The 23,565-nt window shown below is 38.0% G+C and overlaps 1 protein-coding gene across 2 annotated transcripts in view; it reads right to left on the bottom strand.

Moving 5' to 3' along the window:
• ECPAS (Ecm29 proteasome adaptor and scaffold) overlaps window positions 1–23,565 on the bottom strand; it is an 80,247-nt gene that overhangs the window by 24,099 nt on the left and 32,583 nt on the right. For both annotated transcript variants that reach the window (XM_058168535.1, XM_058168534.1), the window contains exons 18-31: window positions 21,037–21,256; window positions 17,904–17,995; window positions 16,914–17,048; window positions 16,215–16,380; window positions 15,272–15,444; window positions 14,095–14,196; window positions 12,726–12,849; window positions 11,219–11,364; window positions 10,413–10,467; window positions 6,335–6,449; window positions 4,343–4,411; window positions 2,055–2,172; window positions 1,578–1,745; window positions 71–150 (exon numbers count right to left, since the gene is read on the bottom strand). In XM_058168535.1, the coding sequence (XP_058024518.1) occupies window positions 71–150; window positions 1,578–1,745; window positions 2,055–2,172; window positions 4,343–4,411; window positions 6,335–6,449; window positions 10,413–10,467; window positions 11,219–11,364; window positions 12,726–12,849; window positions 14,095–14,196; window positions 15,272–15,444; window positions 16,215–16,380; window positions 16,914–17,048; window positions 17,904–17,995; window positions 21,037–21,256 (1,763 nt within the window). The remainder of the gene's footprint in view (window positions 1–70; window positions 151–1,577; window positions 1,746–2,054; window positions 2,173–4,342; window positions 4,412–6,334; window positions 6,450–10,412; window positions 10,468–11,218; window positions 11,365–12,725; window positions 12,850–14,094; window positions 14,197–15,271; window positions 15,445–16,214; window positions 16,381–16,913; window positions 17,049–17,903; window positions 17,996–21,036; window positions 21,257–23,565) is intronic.

Raw genomic sequence — 23,565 nt, 5'->3', positions numbered from 1 at the left:
AAGTAAGTATGGATTTTCAAAACACCAATTATTTTAATTTAAATAATGAACTGATTTTAGAAATATATACCTTGACTCTCGAATTCGCCACATATTGCTAGTCAGGTTGCTTATTAAATCATCAAGAATTTCTTTCATGTATTTGTCCACCTAAACCAGTAGAAAACAGTTTTAAAAGCATTCCCACACCCAAAAGAGTAAAGAAACTGAACATTTATAGCGATATTTTCCTATGACTCAACAACGAAACTTAATGCAAAAATGATTATCTTTAAAGTGTTTTTTTTCCTATTTTGTATGTATCATCATTCAGAAACAGCACAAGAAGATAACAAAATGGGCTAATATGGTAGATTAATTAGAATCATTCTCATACAGTGGTTTTCCTATGCTGATTTTGCTCTATGTGCTGAAGGTTAACCTCAATATATAATATTCTAACAAATACAGAAAAGGAAAAAAAACTACCACTAGCCACATGTTCTTACACTTCAGCAGTTACATTTGCATTCATATCTATCATGACCTCTTTTAGATAGATAGATAAATAGATAATTAAAAACAGTATATTCATCTTGATGAAATTATTAGGAAAATGATGGAGTGCCCAGAAATGAGTAATTGACTTTAGAAATTAGAGAATAAGAGGATAAACAATTCTATAAGATATGGGATCTCTTTTATCAATGGTTAGAAGGGGAATTATGTTAAAGGGAATTAAGAAAGGTTAAAATATAGGGAAATGTTTAAATTATATAATTGTTTTTAGGGAATGGATTTGAAGATATATAATATTAATTTGGAAAGTTGATTTTAAGGGAGAAATTGAAATGTTATAATTAATTAGAAATTATTTCATTATAGTTGAGATACATATCAAATTGATAAAATGCAAGTTTCGATAAATTATTGGAATGTAAATGGGCACACAGGATTGGGGATCAACCCACCGATGTGGGTTGTATTTGGATTGATGATGATTTTATGTATGTTTGTTTGTTAAAAATAAAAAAAATGTATATATAAAAAAAACAGTATATTGTGTTTTGGACTGTAATTCTTAATACAGGCAGGAACTCAGTTCAGAAAGACTTAGGCTTCTTCATATGTATTTACTATTTTTCTATAAACAACATGTATAGGAAGTTTGTAATATAGGACTATATCAGGGGTGAAATGTTACCAGTTCGCTCCGGTTCTACTGAACCGGTAGTGATAAAAACTACCGGTTCGGGCAAACCAGTAGTAAAAAAGTGCTTGGGGAAAAAAAAGGTTCCGACGATCACAGCTGTGCTGCGCGATCATTGGGACCTTTTTTTTTGCTTTTTTAAAGCAATTTAAACCGGTTAAGTTGATGTTCTCAACAAGAAAAAACAAGCATTTGATGTATTTTCCTCATCCAAGGTTACACACTGTGCCTTTTACATTTAGAAAAAGACATTATTTTTCTCCAACAAGGCTTCCCTTGAGTTGTTGTTGTTTTTTATTTGAGAAAATCTACAGTTAACTCTAAGTTGTAACAGCTCAATGGAAAAAAAGTGACAACATTGGGACATAATTATTCTGTGTTCACTTACAGCAGATTTATCTGTAACAAGTGCATTCCAAATGCTGGTCATAGCCTGTCGAATCCCAAGGTTGGGATCAAACTGGTATCGATAGAGACGAGGAAGCAGTTGAGGAAGAAAAGGAGCCAGCTGTTCCCCAGCTTTGGTAGCAATCACATTAAAACCAAAAGCTGCTCCCTGAGAAAATCAAGGGGGAAAAAAATGTTATGTGACACCTAGCTGACCCATTTATGTTAATTCAATTCAGGTTTCTGGTAACAGACCAAAAATATTCAAGTAAAATGAACACTGTGTATTTTGTATATGAATCAACAGCTCTACTATATAAGGCTCCCATTGTAACTGATTCATCCCAATTACTCATAAAGTTGAGCTTCAGGTCAGAATTCAGAATACAAGTTATATTCTTTCAAAGTTATCCTGAACATAGATTGGGGATGTTGTTGTTGTTTCTAATGTTCTACCATTCCCACAACATGCAAATACCTTCCGAGAATTCCACATTGCATGATGATTGGCCAAATTCATGAATTTATACACCAAATCTGGCTGGTTGAGGTCACTTGCAAGTGAACAAAGCTCCTGGTAAGTAGAAAGACCCTGGCTTGGGAAAACAGAAACAAATGATTAATGCTACTTCTTACATGTCCTATTTTGCTGAAACAATCATAAGGGGATACTTAGAGATGGGGGTCAAAATAATATTTTAAATATAGGTTTGAACCAATTTGTTAAGACAATTATGCAATAATTCAAAATATTTTGCCCATTAAACAATTCCATATTCTGTAACATCAAATAAGCAAACCACTATCTTTCAGAATTAGTACAATTATACAATTAGAGGCAAGGCTTTAGTCTGTGTTTCCTCTTTGTTTTTTGAGGCTTCTGTACAGATCTAAATGTGAAAGTGGTAAGGCTTTCCAATCTCTTTTTGGTTTCATCTTTGCTGCCTCTAATTCAGGGGTCTCCAACCTTGGCAACTTTAAGACTTGTGGACTTCAACTCCCAGAGTTCCTCAGCCAGCAAAGCTGAATTCTACAAGTCTTAAAGTTGCCAAGGTTGGAGACCCCTGCTCTAGTCCATGCTCAGCTATGAAAGACAGAGGATCACAGTTCCCAACAGGAGATATTTGCTCTTTGGACATAATACTTAACAGGTGAGTGCACAAAATGGAACAAATGGGGGTTTTTATGTTTCGGAAGTTCTGGCAAACAGTTCCAGCTAAGCTGTGGTTTAACAGAACTATAACCAGACAATGTTAGTTCTGCTGGGTTTCAGCCATAACAAACAGGAACAGGGGCTTTTGTGACATGTATGAAAAGGCCAATGCATCATACTTCTTTAACCTGTTCTCCACTTAACTTGGACACTGGTATGCCTGACAAACTTCATTGTGTCTTCTGTTGCTAACCTCTGCTTAGATGCCACAACTGGTGCCAATTGTGCACCAGTTGCAAACATGGGTTATACAACTCAACTGTCCCTCCCAATTTTTGAAGCATCTTCTATTCTTTATGCTCCCATACAGAAAACTGAAGAGGGTAGATTGGTTAAAATATGCCACACTTGAAATAAGGACATCAATGGCAATGGTTCATTTGCCCTGATCACTGCAGAGCCTTATTTTCCCACTTCTTGTTACTTGCCATAATGGTATAAATATTCCAGGACTTTCTCATTTCCCGCTGCTCAAGGAACATTTGAGCAATTCAGAGAATCAATTTATTAGGATGAACCAAGTGCCTTTGATTGATGTCGCCCCATAAAGTTGACCACTAGCCCTGTTTCAGGAACTGGTTTCTGTAGAGAAGCCCAAGCCTTCTGTTCTGACCTAGGTTTCCTGAGACAGTAAAAAGCACACAATTAGTCGCAAAAACCCTGTTTTGAGTTCAACAGCTGTGAATTATGTTCATTCACAGCCCATCATGAGTCACAAATAGTTTGTAAAGAGTCTGAGAGAAGTCTGCCACAGTCCTTCTGGATAAGGCTGATAAGCTCCCACCTTTATCTCCCTTGACATGCTGCCAAAGACCTAATTGATAATTAGCTTTGCAAGGCCATATGGAGCACAGAGTCAAAACGGAGCTTCAGAATTTAAATCGACTAGAACGAACAAAGTTGCTTCCTGCAAAGGCTTAAGTGCCTTTGCTCCTCCTTTATGTTTTATGGGAGGAGCCAATCAACTCCAAGTCCTACTCCTGAGTCATCCCTTTTGTCTTAACTGTTCTTGCCTTTTGCTAGCTCTGCACCTGCACACACTGGGAACAGGCTCCTCCTGTTCCTCTGCCTTGCTGATATCTGACTCTGGAGGCTCCGGAGGCAGCCTCCTAGATGGCCCTGGCCCCCTCTCTGCCTCCAATGCAGAGCCGCCGTCTGAGCCTTCTCCAGACTCCAGGACTGACCCATGTTCCTCCCCAACCTCCTCACTGTCCAACTCTGCAGCCAGCTCCACAGGCCGCCAGCAGACCACAGCACCTTCAATGGAATGTTTGGAGGGAATCACGGGCCAAATTTGGCATTGGATAAGAAACTCCCAACCGCTATCCATAAGCATTTCAATGTTAAAAAAAAGAGAGGGAGGCTTAATTAAGGAAATCTCAGGAGACTTTAGGAATGAACTTCTATGAGATTTGAAAACATCTAAAAAAAATCTGACTGGTGCTCAAATCAGGAATTACATATAGCATCCTTTTAGATCACTGGTGATACCTACACAATAGATTAAAGTAACACAATGGCTCACAAATAGCATGATTAATCAATGAGCTTACCCATCTGGAGTTTTGCCAAGGCCTGAGCCTTGGAACATCACAGTTTCTCCAGACACTTCGTGCTTGGCTCTGTAAAGAGAGTGTTCTATTATATGAAAGCTTGTGAAGGAGATTAATTTTGTATCTCTTTGGGATCAGATTATATAGCCTCTTGGATCTGCCTCACTTATACGTGTCAAATGTCTTGCCATTTTTATGCAGATCTACATCTCAAAATCAGTTGGAAAAAGAAGGGGTTAAGATTCTTTAAAGAATACTTGTGCATTTTGGGAAAAACATTTTCACTTGAATCTTGAAACACCACTGCAAATGGGGGTCTTGCATACTAGGGACTTAAATTTATCATAACTGGGAATATTTACTCAATTGATTTTATATTGGTAAAAGGAGGGAGAAGAGGCCAAATTCAACTGTTCTCTCAGACTTTAACAAATGACTGGCAGGATTTTTGCCCATTTAAATTACCTAAATAATTAATTTAAGTACCTGAGCATATCATCTTATACAGATGTTACAAGAAACATTATTAATATAAACATATCACAGCGCAGATAAAGAGATTTTATTACTTTTTCATACCCATTCCACACTATTGTACGATGCTTTTTGTTCCTTAAAGTATTTAGGATACAAGTTCCAAATACATTACATCAAAACATAACACACTGAGATCAAATTATAGATTGCCACACAAGAGGAAAGCAAATACCATAATTTTCAGTTTATAAGATGCACTCCCCCCAAAAAAAGTGGATGAAAATGTCTGTGCCTCTTATACAGCAAATGTGGCTGAAGCCCCGCCTATGTCCACCCTTCAGTCTTTGTCACCTTGTAGCAAACAGCAAGGTCAGCTTCAGCACAGCCTGATTTAGCACAAGCATCTGATTGGCGGTTGGATCTGCCTCCTGGAATACCACCTATCAGCTGTTCCAGGGTACGGGGATTGCCACTGCTCGTTGCCGCCCATTGCTGCTGCCGCCTATCATCGCTTCCGTGTGCCTCATTTTTGGCCTTCACGCGTCCCATTTTCAGCTTCTGCATACCCCATTTTCGGCCTGTTCCAGGCAGTGTGGATTGCTAGTGCCGCCTATCCCCACCACCTGGAACAGGCCGAAAATGGGACACACGGAGCAGTGGTGGGTTTCAAATTTTTTTACTACCAGTTCTATGAGTGACTTGGTGGGCGTGGAGTGGCTTGGTGGACGTGGTGTGGCTTGGTGGGCATGGCAGGGGAAGGATACTGCAAAATCTCCATTCCCTCTGCAATCCAGGGGAAGGTTACTGTAAAATGCCCATTTCGTCCCGATCAGCTGGGACTTGGGAGGCAGAGAATAGATGGCGGCGGGGCCAGTCAGAATGTTTACTACTGGTTCTCTGAACTACTCAACATTCCCTCTACCAGTTCTCCAGAACTGGTCACAACCTGCTGAAACCCACCTCTGACGCGGCAGCCAAAAATGGGATGTGTGGAGGCTGAAAATGGGATACACGGAAGTGGCAATAGGTGGCAGCGGTGATGGGCGGCAACAGTAGGGATGGGTGGTGGCAATCCCTGCAGCCTGGAACAGCTGATAGGTGATATTCTAGGAGGCAGATCCAACTGCCAATCAGCTGCTCATGCTAAATCAGGCTGTGCTGAAGCTGACCAAACTGTTTGCTGTATGCTGCAAGGAGGCAAATTGCTGGGAGGCAGAGGCAGAGTTTTCTTTTCTTGCTTTCCTCCTCAAAAGTTGCATCCTAGGTGCATCTTATAGTCTGGAGTGTCTTATAGTCCAGAAAATACAGTACATCTTATAATTTCAGAATTTTAAAATAAAGCTCATATTGATTCAATATAATTTAGAGAAAACATGAACAGAAGGGTTTAGATGTTCTGAAGCATTCCTCCAAATTTGCTTTATATTTAAACTCACTTACTTTTAATCCCCCTTTTTTAAATTATTCCCTGCTTCCTGATACATATTCTATCAAGTTGACGTTTCTTTAAAATACCTTTTCCCAGTCATAAGAGTTTCAACAAGTGTAGTAACTAGTTCCTGTTGATCTTGCTCATTTCCAAGCTCGTACACCAAACCAAGACCTTTAGAAGCAACATCTTGACTGAGTTCTATAAGAAAGAGAAAGCAAATTAAATGTTACTACGCTCAATTGTTACATCTATATATGGGTCTCTATGCCCAAACATTAACCAGTGCAATACCAGTTCAATCAAATTTACCTATTCAAAAGTATATAAATATCACAAACGCACAGCAAATACAAGTCCTAAAATCAAGGCCAGAAATGTTAATGCTAGAAAGCCAACTCCTCAGGAAAGAATAACAAGCAGTTTCCTCTGAGACTTTCAAATTGCAACATAGAAGTAATTCTCAGTCAGACTGAAAATTTCTGAAATAGCAGAAAATTGAGTAGTTTGGAAGTTCTAATTTGAGAGTTGCACTTGAAATGCCTAAATGATTAAATGAATACAAACAAAACCGCTCAACTATATTTCTGATTTTGCTATATTAATCAGTAGTACTATAAACTCCTATACAGCATATACATTGGTTTCAATCCTCACTAAGACTAGAATTCAGATCAAATAGAAATCATTGCAGAACTTCTTGGCAACGAATTTTGAAATCAACCTGTCAAAAGCTCTTAATATTTTTTTCCTCCCAGATTAAGGTTACAAAAGCTTAGAATTAATTATATTGAAAGCCACCATTTATTTAGAACCTACAATTTGGTTTCCTTTCTTTTTTCCTAACAGATCCTAAAAGGATCTTTTTGCCTTCAATTTTCCTAACAAATATACGCTCACTTGCAAATAAGATGGATGAAATACTCCTCTTAAACAAATACTATTCTGATTTTCGCAATTCAGCAGTCCTATGCTTCTCTGAAACCTGGTTAAATGAATCAATTGAAAATAGCAGCCTGAACATTCCAGGATTTCAAATTGAACGATCAGACAGGATTCCAGAAACATCTGGTAAAAAGAAAGGAGGAGGCTTATGCCTATATATTAATTCATCCTGGTGTCAAGATTTTAACATAATTTACAAATTCTGTGACAACAATTTAGAGACTCTAATTATCAACTGCAAACCTTACTATTCGCCCTGTGAATTTTCCTCATTTCTTCTAATTGCTGTTTATGTCCCACCACAAGCCTGTGTAAACGAGGCATTACGAACTCTAGCTGACCAAATCATGGAGGCTGAAGCCAAACACCCTGATTCACTGGCCATTGTTTTGGGAGATCTAAACAAGGCAAACTTAAGGAAAGAACTACCAAAATACTTTCAGCATGTCAATTGTCCCACCAGAGGCAAGAATACTCTAGACCACTGCTACACAACACTAAAAGATGCCTATCGGTCTTTACCACGTGCAGCTGTAGGACACTCTGATCATTGCATGATTCACCTTGTACCTGCTTACAGGCAAAGACTTAAAGCCATAAAACCAATAATTAAATCAGTGAAAACCTGGACGGAGGAATCAGAATTAAAGCTACAGGCATGTTTTGACTGCACTGATTGGAATATTTTAAAGATACCTCTGCAGACCTGGATGAACTCACAGATACTGTAACATCATATGTCAGCTTCTGTGAAGACCTATGTACCTACAAGGAACTTGCGAATACACAGTAATAACAAACCTTGGTTTACACCTAAACTTAAGCAGCTACGACATTCCAAAGAGGAAGCCTACAGAAAAGGTGATAAAATGCTGTACAATCAGGCCAGAAATGCACTAACAAGGGAGATAAGAGCAGCAAAAGAAGCTACTCTGAAAAGCTAAAGAATCAATTTTCAGCAAATGAACCAGCAAACATGTGGAAAACTCTTAAAAATATCACCGGCTATGGCAAACCTCCTTCCCAGGCTGAAGGTAATCAACAACTGGCAGATGACCTGAATGAGTTTTACTGCAGGTTTGGAAGGAAACTACAGCCACCTATCTCCACAATCCCCATCTCAGACACACCAACAACAGCCAAGCCTCCTACAACTGACCCCATTTCATTGGGTTCACAACCCCTAGTGATCACAGAAAAGGAAGTGCAGGACCTATTTCACAGACAAAAGCCAGGAAAAGCTCCAGGCCCAGACAAGATAACTCCTTCTTGCTTAAAAGTCTGTGCTGACCAATTGGCCCCCATCTTCACCCATATTTTCAATAAATCACTAGAGATGTGCTATGTTCCTTCTTGCTTCAAACGCCTACCATCATCCCAGTGCCAAGAAGCCCACCATCAAGGAACTGAATGACTACAGACCAGTTGCTCTAACATCTGTAGTCATGAAAACCTTTGAAAGGCTAGTGCTTTCCTACCTGAAAACCATCACGAATCCGCTCTTAGACCCCTTGCAATTTGCATACCGAGCAAATAGATCAACAGATGATGCTGTTAATATGGCTCTGCACTACATCCTACAACATCTTGAGTCTCCAAAGACCTATGCAAGGGTCCTTTTTGTAGACTTTAGTTCAGCATTCAATACCATCATCCCAGACATTCTTCTAACTAAGCTAAACCAGCTACAGGTACCGGAACAGACTTGTAAGTGGATCACAAGCTTCCTAACAAACAGGAAGCAGCAGGTGAAGCTAAGCAAGATCACATCAAATACCTGTACAATTAGCACAGGGCCCCCCCAAGGCTGTGTGCTCTCCCCACTTCTCTTTTCTCTGTATACCAATGACTGCATCTCCAATGATCCATTTGTTAAGCTACTGAAGTTCGCAGATGACACAACAGTGATTGGTCTCATTCGAGACAATGACGAATCCGCATATAGACGAGAGATCGAATGACTAGCCTTGTGGTGCAACCAAAACAATCTGGAACTGAACACACTCAAAACCGTAGAAATGGTGGTAGACTTTAGGAAAAACCCTTCCATACTTCCACCTCTCACAATACTTGACAACACAGTATCAACAGTAGAAACCTTCAAATTTCTGGGTTCTATCATATCGCAAGATCTCAAATGGACAGCTAACATCAAAAACATCATTCAAAAAGGACAACAAAGAATGTTCTTTCTGCGCCAACTCAGTAAGCTCAAGCTGCCCAAGGAGCTGCTGATCCAATACTACAGAGGAATTATTGAGTCTGTCATTTGCACCTCTATAACTGTCTGGTTCGGTTCTGCAACCCAACAAGAAAAACACAGACTTCAGAGGATAATTAGAACTGCAGAAAAAATAATTGCTACCAACTTGCCTTCCATTGAGGACCTGTATACTGCACGAATCAAGAAGAGGGCCGTGAAAATATTTGCAGATCCCTCGCATCCTGGACATAAACTGTTTCAACTCCTACCCTCAAAACGACGCTATAGAGCACTGCACATCAGAACAACTAGACACAAGAACAGTTTTTTCCCGAAGGCCATCACTCTGCTAAACAAATAATTCCCTCAACACTGTCAGACTATTTACTGAATCTGCACTACTATTAATCTTCTCATAGTTCCCATCATCAATCTCTTTCCACTTATGACTGTATGACTATAACTTGTTGCTGGCAATCCTTATGATTTATATTGATATATTGACCATCAATTGTTTTGTAAATGTTGTACCTTGATGAACGTATCTTTTCTTTTATGTACACTGAGAGCATATGCACCAAGACAAATTCCTTGTGTGTCCAATCACACTTGGCCAATAAAATTCTATTCTATTCTATTCTATTTTCTTGGTGCCATTCAGCAACAGCAACATATTTTATTTTTAAAGGTACAGGGTCAAGTTCAAGGTACAGGTTCAAGAATGATTCATATTTAGTTTTTGTAAAATAACATTTTATTTGGAAAAATATGAGGTTTTTAAAAAAAATCACAATTAGAAAAAAATCTTTTATTTAAATAATAATGCTATGCATTGGTATTACATAATTTCAATGTCAAATTTCAGAGTTCTTGGAGCAAGTTACAATTTAAATAATATCTCTGTACTGAAATCTTGTGTTTTTTTTCTACATCTGTAAGCTTAAGCACTTTTGTTTCTAATAAGGATTTGAATTTTTAATCAATGAACAAAATAATGCAGGTACGTTCCTACTTACCATCACTGTCAGTCAAAGTAGATACAAATGCGGTTTGAATCTCTTTGAGATGTGACTATGAAAGAAAAAAAGGGGATTTTAATTTATACTTGTTATCTGAAACCCAATTTCAAAATCTCACCAATAACAATAATTCGCCCCTCTTCTGGCTTGCTCTGTGAGCAGGGAAGAACATTTGGTGCGAAGCCTCTGATGGTTTATTCTTGAAGGAACACAATCTATGACAGATCGTTGGTTTCTGTTATTCCCTGTAGAAGGATGTGGTAATAACCCTTTGAAATATGATTACCGGTCAGAACATGCAGATTTTTTCCAAGCTAATACAGGAATCATGCAACCTCGCTGTCAAAACAATAAAGTATGAGACTCAAACAATTTTTTTCTATTTTTTTATGAGTTTTGGAAAAAAACAGCATACCGTTAATGGACCCATATCCAGGGGTGAAATCCACTTACCTTCGCTACTGGTTTGCAAATGGGAGCGTGACACCTCTGCGCATGCACAGGATCTTCTGCACATACGCAGAGCGTCAAAAATAGGACGTGATAACGTCCGGGTGGATGGGCGGAGCCTCCCGCCCCCAGCAATACCAGTTCGCCCAAGCCAGATAGAACCGGCTGCATTTCACCACCGCCTATATCCCTTTTGCCCAGCAAGTACACTTCCAGAACAAGTAGAAAAATGAGAATTCAGAAACAGACAAGCAAGAGGAGAAAAGAATGCACCATGAAATCACTGAAGGTCAACTAAATCAGATTCTTGACCCAACCTCAAAAGAGAATGGGATGTAATTTTTTCTTCCTACCTTAATTTCTTTGTGGGCGCTCAGCTTCTTCACCAGTGATAAAAGCCAAATACAGGATGCTTGCCTTATGTGAGGATTGGGACTTATGATATGCTTATTCAAAATAGCGTCCAGGACCCAGGGAACCACATCATTAATTTTCACATCTGTTAATATTGAGACCATTGCGGAGAAGAAGTTAAGCATAATGCAAACAAAGGGATTTGAAAAACAGAGCCTTGTCAGCAATGTTTTCACTTTCAATATACATGGTTCTGCCTATAAATATTCTACAGATAAATTCTGGACTTTTGTCCAGTTTCAGGTATGTTCATGTACACCTGTGCTTACCAAAATATGCAACATTTTTACAGTTTACAGTGATATACAAATAAGGGAGTATTTTGTCGTATTTTCTTTTTCTCTCATTTGAATCAGTCTCTCCAATGTTTCCCAAAGCAATCCAGTACAGTGCCAGATTAATTATACCAGATTTTACAAAAGGCATAAATGACAGGATTCTTTTTATTATACAAACAGAATATCTTCAAGCCTGACAGGTTGAATAGAAAGCTGGTGCTGTTGTTAGCCTTTTAGTGCAGCGGTCACCAATTGGTGGTTCATGGACCACTGGTGGTCTGTGAGAAAATGTTGGTGGTCCACAGAAAAATTATTTGCATTTTTTATACTGCACTAAATCAAGGTCCTCAAACTACGGCCCCTGGGCGGGATATGTGCAATGAACATTTGTGTTGCTGCAGAGATTCTCCCCTTCTGCTGAGCCTCCTTCTCAGTCAGATCCAATTTGAACTGATCCAGCTATTTTGCCAATTCTTTCTCATGGTGGCTGCTTAGCTCCAACAACTGCTTCCTGTTGGGGCCCTAAAGAGCCAGAGTGGGCAAGGTGAGAAGTGGGTGGGAGGGGAGGGGTGAGTAGAGGCTGGCAAGGTGCCCCTCAATGTGAGTGACATTAAGTTGGCCACGCTCATTCAGTCACGTGACCACCCAGCCACCCCCACCCAGCTGGTCATTAGGCAGATCATATTAGTGGTCCGCAGGATTTAAAATTATGAATTTAGTGAGGCCTGAAATGTTAGAGAACCCTGTTTTAGTGCATTTCTTTTAATGTTTGTGTTAACTGCTTTAAAAATTTGTTTACTTGAAAAAGTATATAAATATTTAACGTGAATGGATGAAAACCATTGCAAACTACCCTGGGATATAAAGTGTGCATTTGCCTTCTAAATCATCAGAGAATAGATTAGCTTTGGAATTTAGGCTGTAGTTTGACTGAGTTATATTCTATTATCACTCATAAGTGCAAAGCTAATTGTAAGTGCAAAAATTACACTGAAGCAGGTTCCATATTAAGTGTCTTTTCAAAAGCCAAAATAACAATAGAAGTTAAATTTCAATAGAAATCTGTCATTCTGGGTTTGTTCAACAACAGAAGCTCTTTTTTTTATACACCAGGAACTAAAATCTTTCCCTGAAATATATTATTAGATATTCCTATGCCCAAACCTACCAATAGGAGCAGTATACTCTTCTTCAGCTACTATCCAGGCATCACGGGCAGCTACAGAACTGGTCCCTATTGCAGCACTGGTAATAGCTTCACCAACCGTAAACTGTAATTCAATTTGCTTGGCCTGAGAAACACACAGTAAAACAACATTAAATTTGAGTTCGCTCACTATCAAAACCAGTTGTATTTTCTAGGCAAGAAACCTGCTAGAAGATTATAGTATACGTCATTACAAATTCTACCATGGAATTTTCAGGTGATTTGAAAAATCATTCCTACATTTAAATCAAAATTATTTCAAGTCTCATAACATTATTTTCATCTGATTCCCAACTAAGAGTTGAAAGGTACTGGGGCATTTATTTTCAGTCATCATAACCCATAGGGACACTCCAAAGCCACAAAATTCCCCAGGCATTCAGGCAAGCAGGTCGGGCTAGCCTTGTTGATGTTTTTTTGATGATTGGATCATCATCAACATTGTCAAACTATTAACTAAGTCTGCATTATTATTAATCTTCTCATTCCTATCACCTATCTCCTCCCACTTATGACTGTATGACTGCAACATGTTGCTGTATCCTTACGATTTATACTGATTGTTTCCTAGTATGATTCGATTGCTTATTTGTACCCTATGATTATCATTAATTGTTGTACCTTATGATTCTTGACGAATGTATCTTTTTTTTTTATGTACACTGAGAGCATATGCACCAAAGACAAATTCCTTGTGTGTCCAATCACACTTAAGTCAATAAAGAATTCTGAATTCTGAATTTAATCAGGGCATCATGAGTTTTAATGCTGGTTTTTAATGTTTGTATGTTGGGCAGAGTCATAGGGCCGCTATATAAATTATTTAAATGAATAACCTAAAAGAGCTTTCTTTCCCACTTTCAATTTTAACCAATTGGATGCTGATTCCGCCCAACTATCCCCCCCCCCCCATTTTAAATGGGAGGAAAGACATATGGGAACAAAACTGCAGCACAAAGGAGGAAATCATTTCAATGATTACAAAAGAATGGATTGATCAGTTCTTGGAAAACACAAACAAGGCCTGGACATTTTTCTTCTTCTGACGTCAGGAAATGTAGAAGCATAGAAGGTTCAATAAAAACTTCTTGTTCAAGGTAGCAATGCTTCCTCACTGTAGAGCAACCATGAAGTATAATTATGCATTGGATGGCATTAGTGTTGTTCTCCTAAATTTGAAACTTTTTTTTCAACATTTACAAACATTTATAACCAGGAAAAAATAATGGAACAAAAAAATTGAGGACACAGTTTAAGAAATTGGCATGAATTAATAACAGCAACCCTTTCTTCAAATATATATATTCTAAGAGGACAATTAAATAATTACCTCTACAGAATCCATTAATCCTTGCAAGAGTAGCTTCTGATGAGGAAAATCTCCATCCCCTACTGGAAAGTAGCCCAGTGTTTGAATAGCTCTTTCTTTCATCTTAAAAATACCATGAGGGGAGGAGAAGGAGGAAGAGTGTGAGAGAGTGTTATTTTAAAATTTGCTAGATTAAAATGGGAAAACCAAAACACTTCCCCATCAAGAAAACACCCAGATGAGCATAAATTAATACCAAGATTAACATCAGACCAACAATCAAGAAGTAAACAATACCCTAGAGTCAAAGAACTGCCAAACCAGCTAACAGTAAACAGCCCAACCTGTTGTGTCTTGTCCGCTCTCACCGCATCCGGGGTCTGTTTATCTGCTCCCGAACACGGAGGAATGTATGCCTCCCGGGCCCAGCCCTGGCTCCATGCCCAAGCAGGCTGCAGAGGAGGGAGCATCCCCCGGCCCCAGCCCTGGCTCCATGCCCAGGCAAACGGAGCAGCTAGACCCCTCCCCCTCCTCCACAGCATGTGAGCCTGAGGAAAGTTTACTTCCAACAACAGCTGATTGGAGTGACCCTCGCATCAGAAGACTGGATAGGCGGAGGCAACAGAAGGAAGGGAGGGGCAGGCCTTAATGAGTGCTGAGTCATGGAGCCACACCCCATGGCCTATATAAAGGATCTGCTTTCTGGCAGTCTCTGAGTCAGGCAAAGTCGAACTTATCTTGCTGAAGTCACTTACTGGTCTCCTGCCTGCTCTGAGGACTTTGCTAGGACTTTGGGCAGAGCTGCAGAGGCAAGCCTGATTCAGATTTCCCTGACCCGGCCGTCAGCGGAGGAGTGGGACACGACACAACCAAAAAGAACCAACCAAGACCACTCCCACCGACACTGACAGGGTAAGCCACTAGAACAGGGGTGTCAAACTCACAGTCACAACGGTGTCACGTGATGTATTGGGACTTTCCCCCCCCCTTCGCTAAACCGTGGCCAGAGCATGACGCATCCGGCCCGCAGGCTGGGAGTTTGACAGCCCTGCACTAGAATGTAAGTGAGAGCAAATCCCATTCCTTTCTAGTACTGATGATGTCACCAAGTTTGGGCAGTGAAACATCTACAAGAAAACAACAAAGCTCAAAGATCTTTTACTTATAGGAGAATTGTAACAATGTTGCAAAACATTACCTTATTAGTTTCTTTGCCAGAGGGAATTCTGGCCAGTAAACTTTCAACAAGATGGAGTTTTGTAAAACCACTGCCTTCGTTGGGGATGGGCAAAGGTGCATTCCTGCCAATTTCCCCCAGTGCTGTGCATGCAGCTATTGCTAGAAGTGGTGATGTACTATCCAAAAAAGAACCTAGTAAATGGTAGAAAGATCACTTGGTATTTTCCCTTTTAAAATACAGCAAGTTGTATCCCGAAAAACAGCCTCTAAGATGGTCTTAGCCCATAAATGGCTAACGCAGGACTTGAACTCATGGTCTGTTTCTAGCCTGATGCCTTTATCAGGCCAAACTTAAAAACAGTTAATAACTTTTACATTCATCTGAACACCTGCCTTAAGCGGGAAAAGAGAAAATGAATACTCCCAGAAATTCCCAGCATTTGTAACATTTGTACCAACAAAAAATAAGAGTTTTGCATCACGTAGAACAACATATTTGAGTATAGTTCAAGATTACTACCTATAAAATCTCAAAGATATTTTATTCTAATAAGCATAATCCTAGTTCATTTTAAATTTTATATTCAGTCACACTACATTTTATCTCATTATCATTTGATAGAATCTTCACTGCTAATTAAATAGCAGCCCATTATGTGGCTTTATCTGCCATGCTCATGAGCATGGCTCATGCTCAGATAATACTAATCTATTTTTAATGCCAAGTACATTACTCGCAACTATTTAAATCTGTTTTCAAATGATTTGTGAATCAAATATCACATCATAAAACAATGAAATGAGATGAGTTTGAAATTACTATTATGTTATATGAGTTTTATGGCAAAAACTTCAATTATAGGTAAAGCTGCACAATGGGCCAAAAGTGATTTAATTTTTCAAAACCACCGTGAACAAAATGGAGCAAGAACACAGGGAAAGTGCAAAATGTGCAGACTGACCTATAGTTTCTGTTGTTGATTTTATCAGCTGGTCTTGTTCTGGTGCTACAATGGTATTCCGTTCTTCTATACCATGTAGTTCTACTATTTTCATTTTTCTTTTGGACAAATACCGTCCTACTGTGAATCCTAGAGCCAATAATGATCCATGTTGCATTTCCAGATTCTGTAGTGAAAAGAATAACAATCGGGAAAAAAAGTTAACAACACACACACACACACATATCTCAGTGCACTTACAACATTTTGAGCAGTCTTCTTACATTTAAAAATAGTGTCAGTTTTAATAGCCTAAAAATTAAAATACTATGTCCATGCATATTGACTTTTAGTTGATTACTTTTTCCTCTACTTATAAACAGTGGATGCTATATGGCTCATGCTATATGGAAATCAATCCTTTCATTCTTATAAAGGTGAAATTTTTTTCTAAGCTACTGTGACATATATGCATTAACTAAAAGCAAAGATTTTTTTCCTCAGACAAGGACTTCACATTATATACAACTGTATTTGAACTGAATCACTCATTTAATTAAGCAATTTTAGTTATAACTATTAGAGTCTTACTCCCAGTTTTACTCCTTACTTTTAATTTAGTTCAATATTCCTTAAACAGAAAAGGGCATTTAAGATACATAACAATACTATTATACTTTCATTCATAAAAGTGGTGTGAGGCAAAAACAAAAATATTACATGATTGTCCTTTGCAGATTTTATCAGGTGCTGAACAGATGTTTTGAATTCATTTTCTGACACTGTCGAAAGTACAACTGAATAAAACAGAGCAGCCAGTTCCCGCATTTCTTCCTTATTAGTATTCATAAGATTCTGAAAATAATATAAAGGAATACAATATGTTAAAAATAGATAATATCCTACTAGCCTTTAAATAATAAAAAGACTGAGCCAATTAACCCTAATTTTTCTGTGGGGAATGGCTAAATAACACTTTTCCAAAGAATATTTAACTGAAGAAGAAGAATGATACTTAGAATTCTGCACCGGTCTTGCTTTTCAACACCATTAGCAATAGCAACTAAATAGAGTCCTTTACAGCCCTCTCTAAGCAGTTTACAGAGTCAACGTATTTCCCCCAACAATCTCAGTCCTCATTTTACTGACTTCGGAAGGAGGGAAGGCTGAGTCAACCTTGAGTGGGCAAAATCGAACTCCTGCCAGTGAGTCGAGTTATACTCAATACTGCATTCTAACCACTGTGTCACCAAAGCTTTTTGCATTACTACGTGCAATGCTATAAAACTAAAGACTAGGGACAGGAACTTAAATATTCACTACAAAATCACAATCTATTAATTTACACATTATTTCAGGTGCTTTAATAGAAATTCTGACTAGTTTTGCCTCTGAATCTTTATTTTAAATAATGACATTCTTAGTAGAAGTTGTCGTAAGCTATTTTTCTTTAAAATCTTATTGTAAAGGTATCCCTATGACTTATCTATAGAGGCCTATATAATTCACTGAGAAGCATTACATTTAAAAGTACATGGATAACAATGATGCCATATTGGCTTCCATGAAATTACTTTTAACAGATCAGGAGCTATTGAGATACATACTTTTAATCCTATCACAATCATTCCTTTCATGGGTGTGGGGGGAAAATCTGTTCTACTGGATGTGCAAAATTTTGGAATAAAATCATCTCTTTCTTTGGCATACCTTTATCCAATCCATCTTGTCTATAAATCTTGCAGCCAGCTTTTCAGGATAGACTGAAATAACTTCCAGCAAGCAGTACATGACCGGCAAACCTATATTTTTTTAAAAAGTTCTCAAATGATTAAAATGACCAAAATTTGAACAACAGAAATTACTGTATTCTATGTAAATGAATTTGCTAATGAAATCACCATGAAATACTATACTTGCTAAATGAAATCACCATGCATACAAATGTGATTTATTGTCTTCATAATAGGCATGCCAAAATTATTCAAAACAAATATTTACATTCATTTCACCCTGTAACCTAATACTATTATTAGATATATTTTGCACTGAGAGACTGCATGTACCTCATAGTTGGTGGGATGCAGACGATAATACATTGTCTTGCAAAGCTGTTTCTGGAGTAGAAATTCAGCTTGCACAGTAAAACTGACCCTTGTTGCACTTATAGCATACTTGTAAAAACATACCTAAATTGATGAGTGGAGATTTTATTTGCAGCAGGAAATGCTGCATGTCGCATAGATACAATTAAGGCTAGTAATATAACCTAAGAATGTCCTCTATCTTACTAAAAAGCTCAATTGGCCAAAGCTACAATAGGTGTTAAGAGGTCAGTATTTATGGGATCACGTACTGAGGGCAGTGGTGGGATTCAGCCAGTTTGCACCATTTCAGGAGACCCGGTTGTTAACTTTCTGACTTGGTGAACTTCCAACTTGGTGAATTGGTTGTTGGAAGAAATCATTAGGGCAGAGAACCGGTTGTTAAATTATTTGAATCCCACTACTGACTGAGGAGGTGTATTTCCTTTGTTCTTTTCTGATGTTAAGTTTCTTTTGTTATTTCTTACTATTTTTCCCTGCATTCTGAATAATGTTGAAAAGGAATTGCTTAATGGGTTTGTGTGGATGGATGTCAATTTTTTTCTGGCCAAAGAAACCTGCATCTAAAAAGTGTCATCTCATTAGGAAACTTGAGAATTCAAATATGAGATGAAGACATTCAAAAATGAAATCCTGGATTCTCTACTAAATATCTTAACAATATTCAATGGGAATATGGGAATATATATTTGAATCATATTAAGCCATACAGATAGTCCTCCACTTACAACCATTTGTTTAATGACCAAAGTTACAACAGCATTGAAAAAGTGACTTATGACCAGTTCTTGCACTTACGACCAGTGCAGCCCTGCTCATATGATCAAAATTTAGGTACTTGGCGAATGGCATATACTGTATTTACAGAGGTTGCAACATCCCAGGGTTCTGGTTCTTACCATCTGGGTTCTGACAAGCAAAGTCAGTGATAAGCTGGATTTGCTTGCTTAACAACCATGTGATTCATTTAACAACTGCATTGATTTGTGTAACATTAGTGGCAACAAAGCTCATAAAATCAGGCACAACTCACTTAATAACCACCTTGCTTAGCAATTTAAATTCTGATCCAATTATGGTCGTAAGTCGAGGATTTAGCTGTATAACGTATGTTGACCCGCACAGCAATAGGCTGAAACATCATGCATGCATAGTATTTTGTTAATAAATGTTATGACATAGAGATGCAACAAAAGCTCGTATGCTATTGTGGAATTTCAAGGCCACAACATATTCTGTTATTAAAATTTTGGATACACTAGCAAATCATTCCTTTAAAAAAAAAAAAAGCTACTGTAGCCAATCCAAGCTCATCTCATCATTCATAACAGACACTTCAATTCAGGCAACGAGAATGAAAGACATTCCAAGACTAAGTGGCGCGCCTATCTATAGAACCCACAACATCTCAAAATCAAATGTATTTGATTTTGAGATTGACTATTTTATAATAAATCTCTTGTAATTGCTTAAAGGATGATAGGTTGTAAGCATTTAATACTTACAATTTAAAAAAAAAACCTGGAGAAAGGCCAGTTTTGATCTCCCATTTTTCCCAACCTTAAAATGAGACATAAACCTAAATGCAACTCAAAACTTAAGTAATAAGATATGAACCCACACTGTCGGTGACTCACCCACGCAGAACCCAAAAGCAGGGAAGATGGAAGAATGAGTGGCGCAGCTGCCAAAATCTCGCGATACTGGAAGTGATGCCACTTCCGGTGTCGCTGTGATAAGAGGAAGTGATAGTAAGACCAGGGATGGGGAAAGCCTAGAATGCTGGAATCAATGAAAGACATGCCAAAGAGTGGAAACAGAAATATATAGTAGGGAATGCAAGATTAGAAAACCTGCGTGTTTCTTTTTTCAGTTATCTTTAGCAAATTAACTTCTGAAAATTAGTTAGCCACTTCCTTTAATAGTTTTTCACTCCTATCCACACTCCTCAGTCAGAAGATAAAATGATTATCTAGTATCTTGAATTAGTATACAGCGACGGTAACGAAAAAATTCAGTTAAACACGTGGTAAGGTAGAAGTGCTGGCAATGGCCTAAAATTTAACGCATCTATTTTTGAAAGGATTGGGAGAAAAAACAAAGTTTAGGTCTAACAATGATTATGCCACTTGATATCTGCACAGAACCTCTGTATAGATAAGTACTAAGTAATTGGGAAAGTACTTTACTTTTATGCCTGACTTGAGGACAGAGAGATCTGACTAGTTAATGAGAACAGAATTCTAAACTAGCTAACGTTGGCTTAGCTCTCATGCCGGATGGACCGTTTTTCTCTGCCAAAAATTACACTTCCATTTTTCCCCCTTCTTTACTGGCCAAGGACTACAGAAAGAGGGCCTATCATTCAATTTATATTTTAGTTAGGCCACTGGAACATAAAATTTGTTTCTTAAAAATGTAATAAAATCATCCTGTCAAAATTATGTAATTTTCAACACAATGGGCTTGCCAAAAATATACTCGTTGAACATACACTTTTTAGTTCTTCTAAAACTAGAACCACGTGAGCTTCAAAGTATCAGCCTGATAAAGACAGGTGGCTTTGACCTAATTTATTGCGTTAAAACGGACCTTATATTTCTAGAAAGTGAATCTGCTCCCACTAACAAAATGACCAACGATGGATGCTGAATTTATCTTTTGAAGCAGCATATTACTCATTCATGATAAAGGTGGTAAAACATTTTTTTAAGCTTTGTGACCTGTGCGTTTCTCACCTCCAACACCAGAGAGCAACTGCTGAAGGAGACTTATATAGATCTGTACAGGATTGCTTTCACCACCCTTTGAGGATGAGGATGTTATAACATTTCCAGAGAGGAGGTTTCTTATATAACGGCCAATGGCTGGAGCGTGATCTTGCATATCAGCTAAGCTCTGAGAAGTAGGCACCACACCCGCACTGTGAGCAAGACACATCCGGAGATACAGCACTATCTAAGCAAAGCAGAAAAAATATATAAAGGTCACCAACCTTCTCTTATAGAATAAACAAGTGTGATTTTTTCCCCCAGCCATGAAACACAGTACAATAATCCCATCTATTGTGTTACTGTGTTTTAAAATGTCCAAAGGATGTCGTGGTTTCATTCATTACTAGGGTCTGTTAGAACAAATCAACCAAATTATCCCAATGTTCAAAAGTTAAGGAAGTTAAGGCTGACAGTAACTTGCCTAAAAACTTGTCATATTCCAAACTAAGCTCTCTGCCACACTATATCCTGGGTATCTAAATTTGATGCCCTATGCCAAACCTATCTTTAAAAAAAAGATTTTTAAAATAAAAACCTAAAACAAAACAGTAGTCAATATGCTACAAAATAAACTCCCTCAAAAAAAAACCCTGCCATTTCCATGAATGCTTCTGGACTTTATAAGCCTATTTTGAATAAAAAGATAAGTAATAGTAGCTCAAGATATTTCACTCCCCACCTGGCCTGAAAAATAACGAAGATCAAATAAAACTTCTAGGGGGTTTAGGGTGTGGGCTATCATACACACACACACACCAACTTTGTTTTCTACCAAATGAGTAGGGTTTTTTAGCAATAGCACTTAGACTTATATACCACTTCATAGTGCGTTATAGCCCACTCTGTAGAGTTAGAGGTTTACAGAGTCAGCATACTGCCCCTAACAATCTGGTTCCTCATTTTATTGACCTTGTAAGGATAGAAGTCTGAATCAACCTCAAGCCACTGAGAATTGAACAGCTGGCAGTCATCAGAATTAGCCTTGCTCTTAAAATTACAAATATACATTATTCTGCTTGAAGCTACTACTGCAAAAGCTGGCATAGTCTGCAAAAGAAAATCTATTACAGAGATGACTGAAGAGTTGAACTTTGCTGCCTCATTTATTTATTTGGGAATATATTACTTCTATTAGCCAGTGAAAGAATTTTAAAATTCTTAAACTAGACGGATCATGCTTGATTTTACACAATTAGTACAATTTCACAAAGGAAAGGAACAAAGCATATAGATATTGGGTGCAGAAAGTTTCTTAATATCAACTTTCTACCCATTTTTTAATTTATTTATTTATTTATTTAATCGTATTTATATACCGCCCTATCTCCCAAGGGACTCAGGGCGGTTAAAATAAATGTCTAACTAAGGAAAAGGCAACATTTTTTTCTTCATGACCACATTTTAAATTTATTTATTTATTAGGGATTGGAAGAATGCAGAAGGCATGGCTGATAATGTTTAGAGGTTTGAGTTTTGCTTTGTAGTCGTTTTTAAAATACTTTGGGGGGCAAGGTACCTTCCAAATGGTTTTGATTTCAAGTGATTGCATGGATTTAGCCCCTGCAATTTTCTTGTTTTCAAAAGTGGTTTAGCCTTCTTAGTGCTGAGAAAGAATGGCTGGCCCAAGGACTGGCTTCATGCCTAAAGCAGGACTAGAATGCATGGTTTCTAGCCTGGAGGCTTAATCACAACATCAAATTGGTTCTCCTAAAATATATCAGCATATTAAATTTACCATGGAGTTAACTTTTTGTTGTTGTTTATTATGTAAAGGAAAAAATAACATCCCATTTTCTCACTGAATATCAGGAGCAACTTGCAGAGGGGCTGGAAAAATGGGGAAAGTAAAACCAATCAGCAAAAAGCTGAATAAAGACCAAACAAATGCATAAAAATAAGAGATCAGGAAAGCCACTGAAGTCTTGGGTAAAAGGACTCTCTGCTAGCTCACAGAAGTACTAGCAATGTCCTCATCTGTTGAAAGAAAGCTTTGTGTAAAAAAGATGTGTCACTACCAGAAGCTGCCCCCTCACTCATAACCCACCAAACGGCCCAATAAAACCTCTGATGTAGATCTTAAATTTCAAGTATGTCCTTGTGTAAAATATAGTATTTCAAGATGGCACAATATATACAGAAGATAATTTTGCTATTAACAAATAGGGTGTCAATTTTGGAAGGCAATTTTCTTTTTTGCTTCTTAACTGCCACATATTTTAGCTGGGGAAGTTGGGAGGGGGTTGTTGTTGGAGCAGTAGAAAGTTAGTCATAACAACATTCTGTATTCAAGGACATCCTGCGTCTGATGGAGACTGTATCAAATTGAGTGTGAAGAGTTGATTGGACAATGTGATGAACTTGTGGGTGTGGGGCAGGGCTATGAACTGTTAACAGGGTGTGGAAAACCTGGAAGCTTTCAGTTTCCCAGCTGTGCCAACATGACATCTCTAATAAATTGGAACTTTGAGGAACCTCAAGCCTCAGAGCTTTATT

This window comes from Ahaetulla prasina, chromosome 2 (assembly GCF_028640845.1).
Source record: "Ahaetulla prasina isolate Xishuangbanna chromosome 2, ASM2864084v1, whole genome shotgun sequence".
Taxonomy (NCBI): domain Eukaryota; kingdom Metazoa; phylum Chordata; class Lepidosauria; order Squamata; family Colubridae; genus Ahaetulla; species Ahaetulla prasina.
This window is presented reverse-complemented; position numbering and strand designations above follow the sequence as displayed.